The sequence below is a fragment of the Scomber japonicus genome, chromosome 8 (assembly GCF_027409825.1).
Source record: "Scomber japonicus isolate fScoJap1 chromosome 8, fScoJap1.pri, whole genome shotgun sequence".
NCBI classification, from domain to species: domain Eukaryota; kingdom Metazoa; phylum Chordata; class Actinopteri; order Scombriformes; family Scombridae; genus Scomber; species Scomber japonicus.
Genome location: NC_070585.1, coordinates 25955843 through 25971037, shown reverse-complemented (window position 1 = coordinate 25971037; position 15195 = coordinate 25955843). Strand labels below are relative to the sequence as shown.

The following is a 15195-nucleotide window of genomic DNA, read 5'->3' as shown; positions in this document are numbered from 1 at the left end:
GACTCTATGGGTAATACTCTCCTCCAATCACATGCATTTAACTCACTTAACAAGCACAAGCCTTGAAAAAGGAGCCCAAAACATCCAAGAGATAGAACCATATGAATGGAAAGGCTGTAGACCGCAACGCTGCTATGCATATATCCTCAATAACAATACTCATACTTATGCCCCTAAACAAGGCCACTGACACTGCCATGCTGCCTGTAGAGTGTGTGCGGATGACAGTGGGATGTATTTGTAAGACAAAAGGATGGATTTGGTCTCCACTGTGGTCCCATGAAGCAGTGTGCAGCTCGGGTGAATAGACAAGGTGCTTAGCTCACACACTGTCTAAGCTGAGGTCAGAGCAAGCAGCAAAGCTGTCCTGAATGACAACACCTTGGAGTACTTTTACAAAACTAAATTTGAGGCTTTTGATTAACATGTTACACTACACCATACCTTTTATTCTCCAGTTTCATCTGTCTTATTCATTTTAGCTTATTAAATTAGAGATTTAAATATAGATTCTATTTAAATCTAATTGCATTTAAATATATATAAAAACACTTTTTATTTTTCTTATGTTATTTTTACATTTTACCTTGATGGCTTTATGTAAATTTGAATTGTGCTATACAAATAAACAAACTATGATATATCCATGTTCTCCCATCTGGAATTGAACCACCCACACTTCTTTAATGTTTTAACAACACACACACACAATTTCTATGTGAAGAACATACACATAAAATGTTGTTTGTACCAACACAAGTACATAGTTATGTTCTAGTGTCTTGATTTGATTGCAGGATGTCTGAAAAATATTCTGAAAAAAACAATATTAGCCTTTCAAAAAATAAGGGAACAACTATGGAAACATATTTTAAACACTCTTTTTATAGCTTAATCTTTTACAAATACAAACAAATGTCAAGTGTTGACAAACAAATAACCACCGTGTCTGTATAGTGTAATGCTGTATGTGCAGCATCTTAATATGAAAGTTCCTCTAAAACAAGTGTAAGCTTGTGAGCAATGTGTTAATTATGTAATGGTATGAACATTTTAGCAATAACTGAACAAAGCAAAGTCGACAGTGCATATTTTCAACAACAAATTCATAACCGGTAAACTTTCTCTTTGAATCTCAGAGCTTTGAGACGGCGGTCATCAACGAGCCAGTCAGCACAACACAAGATGCCAAGATGAAGATGACGCAGTTGCCGAACCCCTGATGAAAAACAGGTGTTTATAATCGAGTTTACTAATAATGTTCAGTTTTGTGGAATTGATTAAAACTTCCCCATTTCAAATGCATAATAAATGCTTTACTAAAAATGTTTTACTAGTAGACCTTTATTTAGAAATGATCTAAGAGATCTTTGTAAACTCTTGCTATATGTGTTAGAACAAATATATAGGTAAATGAATGATTACTGATCATGATCTGTGATGTATTTCTTACCCTAATCTCTTTGAAACCCAAGGATCCCCACAATGCTGCAACCAGACCGTATCCCTACAGAGGGAAAAAAACAACCTGAGCACAGACCATTGACTCAAATAATTCACTTTTATCAATGTTTCCACTTTGAAAAGCTTGGAAGGTATTTTAAAAAGGACAGTTTCTTAAATCACACACACATTACTTCAGTGATAAGAGGTCACTGTACACTGAAGTACCAAGTCTAAGCACTCAACATGAATCAATATGTGCATGGTTGGCTACTGTGGCGGCTACTGTGACAGGAACAGAAGAGCAGATGGTTGTTGATGCAGTTCAGACAGGCAGACAAGACAAGACAGACTGTTTGTCTATATAGTTATGCAAAAGTCTCGACCCCAAATATTTGACTCTAGTTACACTGAACAACAAGACATATCTAAAGCCTTGTTAGCAGCCTGTGTCAAAGCAAGGGAAAGGTAAATGTAGGAGTATTAGAGAATATGAGATGTAGGATGGCTGTAATCTTTCCCCACCAGGGCCACCGAATAAAATATTACTTGATGAGTGAACCAACATTAATTCAAGAGGGTTCAACTTGTCAAGTGAGTATCAAATGAGTCACCGCCAGTTTCACAGAAAAAACTATTCTATTAAATTTTCCTTATTTCTGCTCTTATATTCTATTACTGTCCATTTGCTGCTGTGACAATGCAAATGTCCCCATTGTGGGACTAATAAAGGAATATCTTATCTTACAAAACATCTGAATGTATTGATATCCATTACACAGCCCAGAGCTGTCAGGACATGATGTACTTACTGCAGTGACAATAGGAAAGGTAATGACTGCACTCAGGTAGGTATTAGCCAGAAACCAGCAGTATGTGCCCAATGCCCACATCAATCCAGACAATAGACCTAGAAGCAGAAGAAGACAAGAAGAGTGCATCTGTGCTTAAATCAAAATTTAGTACAAATACACAGCATACCATAGAAAAAAAAGAGTGCCAATAATTCAATATAGGCATCTATTAATTGTTCTATGTGCACAATCAAAACAGCTACAGTAGCTGGTAAGTGGTCCCTGAATAAAAGAGTGGCTCCTTTTTAATTTTTAATGAGTACATTTGTAAACATGGTGGTCAAGCACCGTCGGCTGTCATGAAATTTAGGTTTACTGAGGAGAGCCCACTCAGTCTACACTGTGTGCTGGGCCCAGGCTGTGGTGAAAATGTTTGCCCACAGCACATGAAACCTCTACTCTGAGCAGATGTGTTTGCACATACAGCTTGGCACAGGAAGGGGCTGCATTTCCTCAACAACAACTGATTCCTCTTCTCAGTAAGAGTCAAACTGCCCTAAACAGTACATGGCAGCTCAGTGGACCACAGAAATAGAAATCAGCTGGTGGAAATGGATGTCTTGGCAAGGTCCTTCAGTTTATTGACTCCCTGGTCTCAGCTGAAGAGTTTGATACATCAGATGTCATCTTTGAGGCAGCAGCTCATGGTTTGGGCACTGATGGCAGGGGGTGGTAACAAGTGGTTCCCTCCTTTTTGTCTTGTGACTCCACATTACAGGGAATGGCCTCACTTTGGACATGAGTTATGATTAGTTTAAGAGATGAACACAAAAGTTGTCCTTTGGCAAAGTTCTAAATTTTAAGTAATTTCTGTTCATAAAAAAAATCTTACTGACAGTCACCACAATATTGAACATGATAAGCCTCAAAGATTGTCTTCATTGCAAAACTACAGCATTGAATGTATTTGATTGTAGAATAGATCTTTATTGTCAGTGTCACAAGTACAACGAAATGTTAAAGTGCTCACCAGTCAGTGCATCATTCATTCATAATAAAAAAATAAAAATATAAAATAGAATAGAAATAAAATTGAAAAAAAAAAGAATCAATAATAAATACTATACATAAAAACAGCCCAAGTACATCCTGTCATTGCACAGCCCTATTCCAGTCCGTTGTAAACCGTGTTAATTAGCAGCATTGAGTGGAGTGATAGCTGTAGGATAGAAGCTGTGTTTGAATCCGTTTGAACTCGTTTTAATTGATCTGATCTGAATCGTCTGCCTGATGGCAACAGTTCAAACGGAGAGTGTCCAGGGTGAGAAGAGTATTGTATTGATGTATTCAAAATCAATCAGTGCTGATCATGGTTATGCCACAAAGCTAGTCTTTGATAAACATACCTGGTAGGATGGCTCTGGAGTAGACCCTGGGCCTGTTCTTCATAGCAACACAGTAGATGGCAAAATACACTGTGCTGGCAACAAAAATGCCAGAGCACTGCGCAGAAACATAGTCGAGGTCTGAACAGAGATAGAAACGAGAATGGGCACTTTCATAAGTGTTTATCCTTGCATGTTTGAAATAAATAAAGAGGCTATATCAATTGCATGGACAGAGTGGTGCATTCTTAAACCTGGGAGAACATTTTAATCTGTGTTTCCATCATTTCTGCTCCTTCTATTAAAAGGCTATAATGTTTTAAGTGAAGGCAATTACTGAACAGTGAAAGCATACCGTAGATGCTGGCTCCATGGAACATACTGTCCTGACACAATGAATGGCTCTTAATGTAGAGGATGGGTGTAAAGGAGGACCCATACATCAGGCCTGACACAAAAGCAAGCAGGCAGCCTCTGAAAACACAAAGAGATGGAGAAACTGCATAATTGAAGCATTTGTATAGCTTCAGTGATGCTCTGTTAAAGTTATACATAATGTAAATGGATTGAATGAGAATAATATGAGTGTGTAAAGTAGACTATACATCACCTGTACTACTGTCACTGTTGCTGACTTGCAATTTTATTATATATTTAATATCATTATGCTGGCAGGATCCTTTTAATTAGGGTGCTGCTCACATTTTCTTTGCTTATTGTATAATTTTATGGCTGGAACTCATTTTCCAACAGAGTAAATATTCATATAAATGCTGTAATTGTTACAATCATTAAACTTGTTTTGTAAGTCATGATTGAAATATAGAGATAATCATGTTACATTTAAAACCAAACTGACTGGAGGCTGCAGAATAAATAAATTTTTGGAGAAAGCCTAAGGCTTCATTTAAAATATGTAAATTCAATCTTTGTTTCATCCTTGGAGGAAAAAATCTGTTGATAATTTAATCAATATTAAGGTTTCATAAGCTCTTGTCATGGCTCTAAGCATGCAAGCAATCAGCCTTTGTGCAGAGCCTGTTGGCTGCTTATGATGTGAACTCACATTAACCGCCTGGTCTTCGGTCCGATGAAGTCTATCCAGAACTCTGAAGAACTTGGTCCACAGCTGCCTGAATTTGTTCTCTGTAGAAAGAAACATCATAACATGGAGTCATGCTGTCTCTCAAAACAATTACATCACAGAACAGAACAAGTCAATTTGTATCTTGTGACACTCCAAGCAACAATTGATCATCCTTCAGTCAAACATGACGTGAGAAAATAAATGTAACATCCAGTCAATATACTTACCCTGTCTATAAGCAATGGAATCGATTCTGAATTGGGATGCAGCTCCACGTCCGTTTTGACAAAGAAAAAGATCAGCCCACTGGAACAAACACAAAAGCCATGTCTGCCATTACAACACTTCCCTCAAAAAACAAAAACAAAATAAAACTGAAAATGACTCGGCAACAAATTTATAATTTACCTGAGCAGACACAATCCGGCTCCACAGTAATTTAATATTGGCCTAGAGACATGTTGGGCAGTGATCCCAAACCAACCAAACCTGTGAAAGAGCCATATTCAGTCATCACATGACATCCCCAGTTTTTGCCTGCATATTCTTACAGAACCCCACAGTATTAGCTCCATCTAGAAAGGTGAAAGAGAAATAAAACGCATTCTCCACTCCAGCAGACTGAAGAGCATACATTAACTTGACTCACCTTGAACTGGCCCAGCCCATCAACAAGCTAGAGGATCCCCAAATTAAAACCCCAAGGCCAAGGCCGATTGCTTTCACGATCGGAACGACTGTTATATTCCCTGCAGACAATATGGGAAGAGAAAATAGCGACAGATGTCTTCATGTTTTATTCATTTTACAACAGAAAGTTGAGGGGGGGGGGGGGCACTATTTTTTCTTTTGTTCCTAAAGTAACCATATTTTGACCATTTAAATAAAGTCATACTGTAAATAGTCAGCATGCCCTGTTTAGTTAGAAAAGGCATTATTTGTTGATTGTGTTAGTCCACAGAGAGGAAAAGTCTCATAATGGCTTGATGATTGAAACATTGCCTCATTAAACATTTGACAGCTTGTAATATTTTGGTGCTGACCGTCTGTTCCTCTTTCCTTTGCATGCTGCTTTTGTCCTGCATCTAACTAGGGTTGGATGTGAACACTGTCCACCTTCTTTGGACTCTTCTACAAAGCCATAAAAGAAATGTAAGAACTACTCACAGCTGGCAAACAAAGGAAATAAAAGAGAATATTTTTGTATGTTGTCTAAAGTAAGTTTGAGTGACCTTGCCACACACTGTGTATCATATCTGATAATAAAACAGACACACACACACGCACACACACACACACACACACACACACACACACACACCATCATTTTAAGAACAGCAGAACTTAAGTTAAAGTTACTAAGTTAGACAACAGATGGACCCAATCTGGATGTTATAGGTCAGGAGCATCTGCTAATATCCTAACATCCTAACATTAACCAAGTAAGCCTGATCCAATTAGACCAAACCTTGCACAATCTCAAGGTTTTGCTTTGATGGGACAATACCTGTAGCCCAGATCGCACCTCCAAGCATTGCAAGAGGGTAGAATTTAGGTGTCTGTAGTATCACGTGTCCAACCATAGATACTACCCATATGGCTGCACAGTTTACCCATTGGAAAAACATCCCTGTGAAGAGAACACAGGTTTACAAAGCTTTATTAAACTAACTAGACATATCTGGACTTATGGACCATATTTGATCATGTTAAACACCTGCAAATGACTGAATGTGCTGCTGCTTACCATCTCCTGTTTCTATCCTTTTTACAGGTACAAAATTGCTTCCATACAACAGCACAGCAACCATATTTGCAGCGATCCCATAGGCGAAATGAGTCATATTGGTGGAGTTAAGGTTTTCCTCAAATTCTTCCAGTTTGCCAGTCGCAGCATCCTCAACTCCTTGGCCGTTTAAAAAAAAATCAAAACAAGGCAAATGCATTAAAAACTAATACTATTTCATTAAAAAGGTAACAATCGTGTTTACATCAGGAAAATTGGCATCCTAGGTTATCAATTTCAGACAACACACCAGTCTCACTTCCATCACAGATTAATTCTATTTTACGCACCTCGTTCAGCAGCGTGTTCAGTGCTATGGCTGCTCACCATGAATAACGTGGCAACAAATAAAAGCAAATGTTGACATTTTGCGTAAAGCATGTTAAAATGACTGTCTGTTTTCTTTGCTGGAGCCGCTTCACAATGTTAAAAACCGCCAGAGGCCCTGTGTGTGTCTGCAGAGGTGAGAGGGGTGAAAGTTAGCCAGCTGCTGCCAATTATCTAATCACTCAATCTGACACATAAGGGCTTCAGTGTATCCATGGATACATAAAATCGATGCATAAAACAGTAACGAAAAACTATAGGTCTGAGGTGAGAAAATAATATAAGTTCAAATTCTCTCAGGTTCAGGGCTTCACAGACAACTTTAATAATATTAGATGTTGTGGTTATACATTTATATTTGTAGCCTATGGGTAAAATAGCACAAACGAATAAATAAATAGTTTCGAGATGATTGTTTAAGTTTGATGTCTCATTCGCTTGGCATCTATTGAAAAATGTATCTGGACACCAGTAGACTCTCAACACAATAGATCTATATTTAAACCCTTTTTCAGCTCAGGAAATTCGGTAAATGTGCTTCTGCTGCTCCTCTCTCTTCCTTCCTACAAGAGGAAATATGTGTTTCCTGGTTTTAAGTGTTTATGTACATCTGCTTCAGGCGTATTATGTTGGATTCTCCACTCAGCCAATTAAGAATTAAAGAAATAAACCAGTAGGTGTCGCCTAAAACGCATGAATGTATAAATCTAATCTTACTTCTTAGACCCTGTGTTTACATTTCATATCAATCAAATAATATTCCTATGAGGTGTAAAATATTCTTATAGGTGTAAATATGTCCAGTAATTGTTATAAAATGTTAGCACTTAATGACATTTTCTGGTTTGAATTGTTCTGGGAGATATAGGCTATCCAAACATGTTATTGGACAGCTTTGGTTTTTCCTTTATTAGCACTTAATAATTATTATGTGTCCAGGCAGTGTACACGGAAATCTCTTGCCTTGTGAAGTCTAGTTCAAATGAGGTGTTTATAATGCATGCTGAATACTGGCTGAAGTAGACAGAATCATAGGATCCCATTATACATGATGCATTGGTCCGGTCTGTGTGTGAAAGAAAAAAAAGGAGGAAAAACTTGTAAAGTTCAAATTGCTTCGTGTTGATTTGGAGGGTGGTTTCCCTCCCCATCCCTCCACTGCGCAGTTGTGTCCGTGCATTATGGCCACAAACCCTCCCTTCCAAAATGAGTTTCGGAAGTTTTGCGCTCCTCCTGGTTTGAGTTTGGCGCAAAAAGACATTTAACCATGATATTAATATAAGTTCTAATGGGGAAGTCTCGCTTTCACTGGCCGTGCTCTCTTTTTTTAAGACTGGCCAGCAGCTTTCGGAGGTGCCCTCTTTCAAAAAGGAGTTTGATAATTGCGAGCGTATGTGTTGTTTATTTGTTTTTTGTAGTTTCACAAGTTGGATATTCGCAGCAGCACCGGGATAGAAGGACTGATAAAGAGAAGTACCGATACACCCGTGGATTGTATAATTTGGGAATTAGTGATGACCTGCAAGACTCTGTGGATTTACGGACCGGTGCGAGCTTTGTGTTGCCAACCCGGTCCAACGTGGTGTACATAACACTCAAGTCGAAGCGTTTGAAACCAGCAAATATTCGGGGTACAATCAGACCAAAACTGAGGAGAAAAGTGAGAAGAAATAAATCGGCTGATTCAGCTTTTACGCAGAACAAACTTGGCACTTTGGAGCAGGACTCGGGCCTTACTAAGCGCAACTTTGCACCCAAGACTTCTTGGAGAAAAACCAAAGATGTCGATAAATCTGTGGTTATTATCTATAATTCAGAAAAAGATGCAGATGCAGACTCTGCTGTGAGCTCTATACGAATCTACAGCCAGCGGGCACCGCCATGGTTCAGCGCGCAGGACGTCCAAGCCATGCGCTTCCTCGCGGATGCCAAGGTTTTACGCATCAAAGAAGTTTTGCGTGGGGACTCCCAATCACGTCTGATATTTGATAGTGAAACAGACGTTTCACCGGTCACCCAAAAACACACAAAACAGGACAATGTATGCGGGGGACGGTGTGGCGTTATTAACAGTCCCATGGACACCACTGAGGTGTTTGCTTTCCATTTGGACAGGGTGCTGGGGCTAAACAGGACATTGCCAGCTGTCAGCAGAAAGTTCAGCTTTTTACACGGTAAGTCAAAAATCACCTGGACAAGTTTTATTATCTGACAACACATGTACGAATGTGTTTCATTGCAACGATTGATGAATCGTTGTTGAGCATAACTGCATATCAGTGATGAACAGAGAGGGCTAGACAGCAGAGAGAGCTCTACCTGCACATTGTATGTTGACAGGGCTGTTGTTAAGACCATATGAGTCAGATTTAGATCCTTCCATCCTGTACGTCTATTTGTCCACGTACTTCCATTGTTAAGATACCCTAAATATAGCAGGTCATTAAAGAAGTTGGACTGGGGGAGTCCTTATTTCTTATGAGTCATGAAGTGACAGCACCCCTAGTGGGCTTTCATTTTATAATGTCCGTGACAGAAAACGGTCTTGATTCAAGTGAAAAAGCTATTATTTGTGTTAAAGTCCCTAAAGGCATGTAATACAAGGCAATTTGAGTTCACAGCACAGTCACATAGGTAGTAATTGCTAAATATAAAGGTTTAAATTCACACTATCACTTTGCTGAAGCTTTAACATTGGCAGCACACTATTCAATGAACTCTGTAATTAGGGGCAAGCACAAGGTGACAGAGAGCCACAATCCACTTTGCTGTATAACCAACATTATGTGTCTTTTGTAGTCTTCAAAGAAAGGAAAAAAGAAAAGAAAAAATGACAATTATCTATCTATCTTACTTATCTATTTGTGTTATGTCCACTTTGACTCAGATAGAATGTCTTGTATCTTAGAGTCTGTGTTAGTGGTTTGATCAAATGAATAGTTTAGATATTAATTCTGAAAGTATAAAACACTGGTAAATGTATTGTCGACAGTCATAAAGGGGATTTTAGTGTGGATATGGACCTTGAATATTGACACCTTTTTATAGCTTTTTATTGCCTCTTAAAATGTTGCAGAAAATGTTGCAATGCATTGTGTGAGTTGTTTGAAAATAAAAGCATAATTCATTTTACAACATCTGGCATTAACACGAATAGTGAGTTGTGGTAGCTAGCTACCTACAGTACATGAAGGTTACAAAAAGAAGTCAATATTTGCTGTCAGGGAGAAAAAAAACAACCTGTCCATATATTCTTCCACAATTATACAGTAAAAGTGCCTTGAGTGAGGCAGCTTTTGTGGATCTGTTCAATCACTGAATGTAGAAAGATGCAGCTCAACTATATGTATGCATTAAAACCAAGTGAATGTCATTGAGTGTGCAGCTGGTAATGTGTCTGCATTGCTCAGCAGGCTTTTCCTGGATAAAGATAAGTTAAAAACACACAGAGACTGAGCAGTTGCTGAAACCTGATCATACAATATAGTCCTTCTATCCTCCCTGTTTAGATGGCCAGCCCAGTCCAGTGGTGTCATGGGATGCATCGCTCTACCCAGAAGGCCTTGCAGCAGGCTGGTCCACCGTGAAGTTAACATGGGGGGAGTACCAAAGCTCCCTGAGACAAAGGTGTTGGCATAAAAACAGCATCCCAAAGCCAGAATCCGGGTGCTCCACAATCCATCATTATGAGTGGAGCAAACTAGCTCTGTTTGATTTCTTGTTACAGGTAACCAATCTCAATTTTAAAAATGACGTCTGAGTTTTATAATGACAGACACTTCAGATACATTTCTCTAATTGTCTCTTCTGTGAGTACCTCTGTCCTTCAGCTTGCTTTTGTGCTGAGTGACCCTCCATGGCCTTCTCCAAATTCCAAAAATGCTTCATAGATGAATTTTTACAAACATCCTTTTGTTTGACGTCAGCAACAGCTGTTTACTGAAAAAATGAATCAGAATGTTCTCAGAGGAATTGTCCTTTGGCTGAATAGATGTCCTATTTCCTGTGTGGGAGGCTTCAATCTCCAGATCAGATTTTAGCATTGAAGGCATATCCCCAGAGAATTCATCAATTAATTCCTTGATAATGAAGAAACATACAAAGTAAGGCATTTTATCATTCATCTAGAGAGTGATTTCTATCAAATGTTTCAAATTCTGCAGTTGATTACAAGCAAAGGCACAAGTGAACTGACTATAATTGAATAATGTTTCACATCATATCAGAGAGCTAGTGCCTTGTCCTGAACTCACTCTTACAGGCTGCTGTGACAACATACCTGATTGAATGCTGAACTCAATGTCCTGTGGTTCTTCTAACAGCAACAAACAAGGCTCTAAAAAAAACCTTACTTTACAGATTTTACTGAAAAAAACCTCCAATACCTTTTTCTGGAAATATAAAATTAATTCTTTTTTCTATAGCTTTAGTGATTAAGTGCATTGGTCGTGATTTTAAGCGTTTCTGTTCTGTTAAGAAAATAGTAAGTGCTAAAGATGATCTGTATTTAGAAGTGTATTGGTTTGATGGACAGGTATCCTGGAGGTATTTCATCTTATCACAATTAATGCTTGGTGGATGCTCATCCTAACTCACCCCCTGATAGTGATTTTAATTATGCAGCCCATACATCAATGGAGAGAGTAGACAGGAGTCCAGGATGTCTTGTATTGAAAAGGTTTATTTACTTGGCCAAGGTGAAGTGAATGAATGATCAGTACATGTCATATGCCCTGATGCTTCCTTCAATTCTGAAGTTTCTCTCCTCCGGGGATAGACTTTAAACCACACAGATAATGCCCAAGGCTGAGCCATGCCCAAATATGGACAGATCCAACACATCTACAATATACAGAATTTAGTCTACTGGTATATAGACAAAACATTGCTTAGACCTCACTCAGGACCTTTGTCCTACATCCAACACTATATCAAACCTCTGACTCCAGTTGCCTCTACCCCATTCAGGGACAACAGTCAAACACATATCTGACCTCGGCTGCTATAGCAACCCTATCAGAATGCCTCCTGTTTTCCCTGAAAGGAGCAGACTCATTGCTTACCACTATCTCAAGGGGAGACAGTGTCTAAACCCATCATTTGGTGAGGCCTTGCTATGACCACAAAGCCTAGTTTGACCCAGTGCATATTAATGATGGCAAATTCCCTAACACCCCCCATCCTCAGGCTTCTTAAAAAGGTGGTGAAAACTGAAACCTGTAAGTGACATTACAGATGCTACATCCTTGGTTCTACACCATCTAAATCCTCTGCCAATCAAAAGGTTTAGCACATGGAGAATAATGGATGGGTTAGAGGTGTAGTTGGGATTATGTGTTGCCAGTCCTTGTGGAGGAGGCAGGATTTATATAAGAGGAGGTGTTGCCTGGTTGGCTTAAGAAAGTCCCCTCTGCAATCATGTCACTCAACAATCTAATCAAATAAACCAGCGGCACTTTATCCAAAGAGGCACCTGCTGGATCTTGCCAAACCATGCCAATAACTTTAGCTGGTAATAAAATAATGTCTGTAGTCTGTGAGATGATTTACTAGGAACTGGTCACTGTCAAGATAAATATATTGACAATTTAACCCTTTCACGCATAGTGGTCACTGCAGTGGACAGCTATTCAAAAGCTGTTTTCTTATGTATGAAAGGATGTTGATGGCATAGTTACACTTCAGCCACCACTAGTGCGTCATCCCATACATCACAACTAAACTTGCAGTAATGTTTTTGGTTGTAGATCAGTTGATTTATGTTATTAGAATGTAATAGTATAGCATCAGGTGTGTTTGCCAGGGTCAAATCTGAAAACTGTGACTGTACTAGAGCCCTCTTTTTCAGATTCACAACCGTCTGGACCAGAGCTGTTGTGGGTTCAGGCCCCGGCAGGAGGATGCGTGTGTTGAACTGGGCCACCATGCTGACTGTAGGGACCAGGACCACGTACAACTGGCAAACATCATCCACAGGGGACACAACCCTAGACATCTGGTCTTCACCAACAACAAGGGGTATTTTGACCGCAATGAGGACAACTTGGACTTGCGGCTCCTGGAAGGAATCAAGGAGTAAGTTCAGATCACAATAATGATAAAAATATAGTTCTCTCTAATGTGAAAAATACTGGTGATTTCATTTTTCTTTCACTGCTCTATACAGGTTAACTTTGTGCATTAAGACTGATAGTAAAAAAAAAGAAAGATGTGTTTAATCTGATTAGTCTGGGTAATCCATTAACACCACAGTGGACAGGTTTTACTGGAAATGTAATTTTTAAACTTTTAAATATTTTTTCCAGAAATAAAACCATCCACAGCAAGTAGCAGTTATATTTTGTTTTGGCAAAAATGACTGAAGGATTGTTTAGGTTGGAAGGTTAGGTTTTTTTAGATGCTTTTCAGAGATATTTTGCTCTTTTATATCATGGTCACAAATCAAAGCATGCAAAAATATGTAGAGCTACGCTAGCAGCTTTGTGAGAGTGCTTTGTTTTGAGATACATGCTAACATCAGTATGCTAATATTGCAAATCAGATGTTCATATAGAAAAAAATCTGTCTGCACCTCAATAATTTGTTATTCCTATCTATCCCTCTATATCTGTATATATAATTTCACACCACACTGAAGACACATTGCTTTCATTTCATCCATCTTTTGATCAATAAATCAGTGAGTCATAACCACTGGGAGACATAAGAGAAACTGAGGTTTGGCAAGGACACTTGTGTGCAATCCTCCTTAGGTTCTGCTCTGGCATGCACACCAGATGTAAAGGTGACCATAATTTAAATTTTACTTGTTAACAGATGACACTGCCAGATAGTAGGATGCCATTAATTCTTGACCTTTTATGAATGTTACATGGACATCTTAAAGGAATGTATCTCACTCCAGACAGATGTGTACAGTATGTTGCACAGTATCACAGTTTATTGGAAAAGCTGAGCTGCTCAGCAGTTTCTCTGTGTCTTTTTTCAAGTCATCTTCAAAGTTCAGTTATACAAATATGCATCTATATGAACTCCTCTAGAGGCTAGGAAAATTCACTTAAAACTCAAGTCACAAAAACCTAATCTCTGAACGAAAGCAGCAAATAGCACTTCTACTTTTGTGAATTCACAACCAACTACCAGCTGCACATGAGTACATAGGCCAGTAGTCATGCTTCAACCTGTGTTCATTTCTCTTGTTCTTGTTGAAAACATGAGTCACTCAACTAAATTATTTTGTAGAAGTCCAGGACTGGGTGAGAACCTGATTAATGCAGCCAGCTGACACACAGCTTTACATTCATATGTATATCTCATATTAGATCAGTATGATATTTCATTTATATGAGGGGAGCTTTTATCCACTTTAAAGCTGTTTGAAAAATACAATTATATATAATTAAACACAGACACACAGCAAATTATTTGATTAAGTAAAAGAGCTGTAGTTGTCTGATTTTGTGTTAGTTAAAACCTTCAAAGGCCAACATCTGTCTTGAACCCTCAATGGAAGTTTGTCTAGCTCTGCATAGCTGTTCACCTAAATTATTACTGAAGACAGGAGCAGGAAAACGTGTAAAATCTGAATGCAACAGAGTTGAGCATAGTTTATTTTAAGCAAATTTATTTTAACACCTCTATCCAGAACAAAAAAGGCTTCACCCATTTAGAAGCATTTATATTTCTTTAATATGTCTCCACTTCTCTCTGACTCTCTCTCTCTCTCTGTCTTTCCAGGCTCCCAGAGCAGGCCGTGTCAGTGCTGAAGAGCAGACGGCTGAGGGAAAAGCTTCTCCAGTCTTTGTTTTTGGATCAGACATACTGGGAGAGCCAGGGCAGCCGGCAGGGCATTGACAAGCTGATTGATGTTATTGAGAGGAGGGCCAAAGTCCTCCTCACTTACATTAATGCTCATGGGATCAAGGTCATCCCAATGAATGTCTGATGAGGTTTACACCCCTCAAGTGGCCAAAATTAACAGTTCAATCTCTGTGACTTTGCTATGTCCTGTCACAATGTCCTTTTACAAGACATCCTGGTAAAGCAATTCTAAAGAACTTGAGAGCATACATGTTTGTCATGTAAATTTGCCAACATTGGCAAAATAAGATGTTTTTATTCTATTTTATTTTATTAAATGTGTTGATAAAATCTATATAATATTTATTAATTTCACATAATTTGATACCACATTTCACAAGTTTACTATTACCTAAATGTGTTTCCATACTGTCAATGAAGGACTGAATTACCCTTTATTATTTGAAAATAGCATAAGTTGTAATGTCAGTGTTTTTGATGTAGTAACATACCTGTATGCACAGATGAATTACCTATAGTCTGTCATTGCCAGAGCATACTAAGAGAGGCTTG

At 38.6% G+C, this 15195-nt stretch overlaps 2 protein-coding genes across 2 annotated transcripts; one reads left to right on the top strand and one right to left on the bottom strand.

Annotated features, from left to right (window-relative positions):
* Positions 1–1135: 1135 nt before the first annotated feature.
* On the bottom strand, positions 1136–6825 carry tmem144b (transmembrane protein 144b). Its single transcript, XM_053323685.1, has 12 exons — positions 6786–6825; positions 6457–6615; positions 6217–6339; positions 5359–5458; positions 5118–5198; positions 4937–5015; positions 4689–4768; positions 3978–4096; positions 3644–3763; positions 2256–2353; positions 1454–1507; positions 1136–1219 (listed from the first exon to the last, which is right to left on the bottom strand). Exons 1-12 carry the CDS (start codon positions 6823–6825, stop codon positions 1136–1138), a joined length of 1137 nt encoding a protein of 378 aa, XP_053179660.1.
* Positions 6826–8078: 1253 nt separating this feature from the next.
* Positions 8079–14947, top strand: gask1b (golgi associated kinase 1B). Its single transcript, XM_053323938.1, has 4 exons — positions 8079–8996; positions 10332–10549; positions 12671–12897; positions 14560–14947. Exons 1-4 carry the CDS (start codon positions 8111–8113, stop codon positions 14765–14767), a joined length of 1539 nt encoding a protein of 512 aa, XP_053179913.1. The 5' UTR covers positions 8079–8110; the 3' UTR covers positions 14768–14947.
* Positions 14948–15195: the final 248 nt, after the last annotated feature.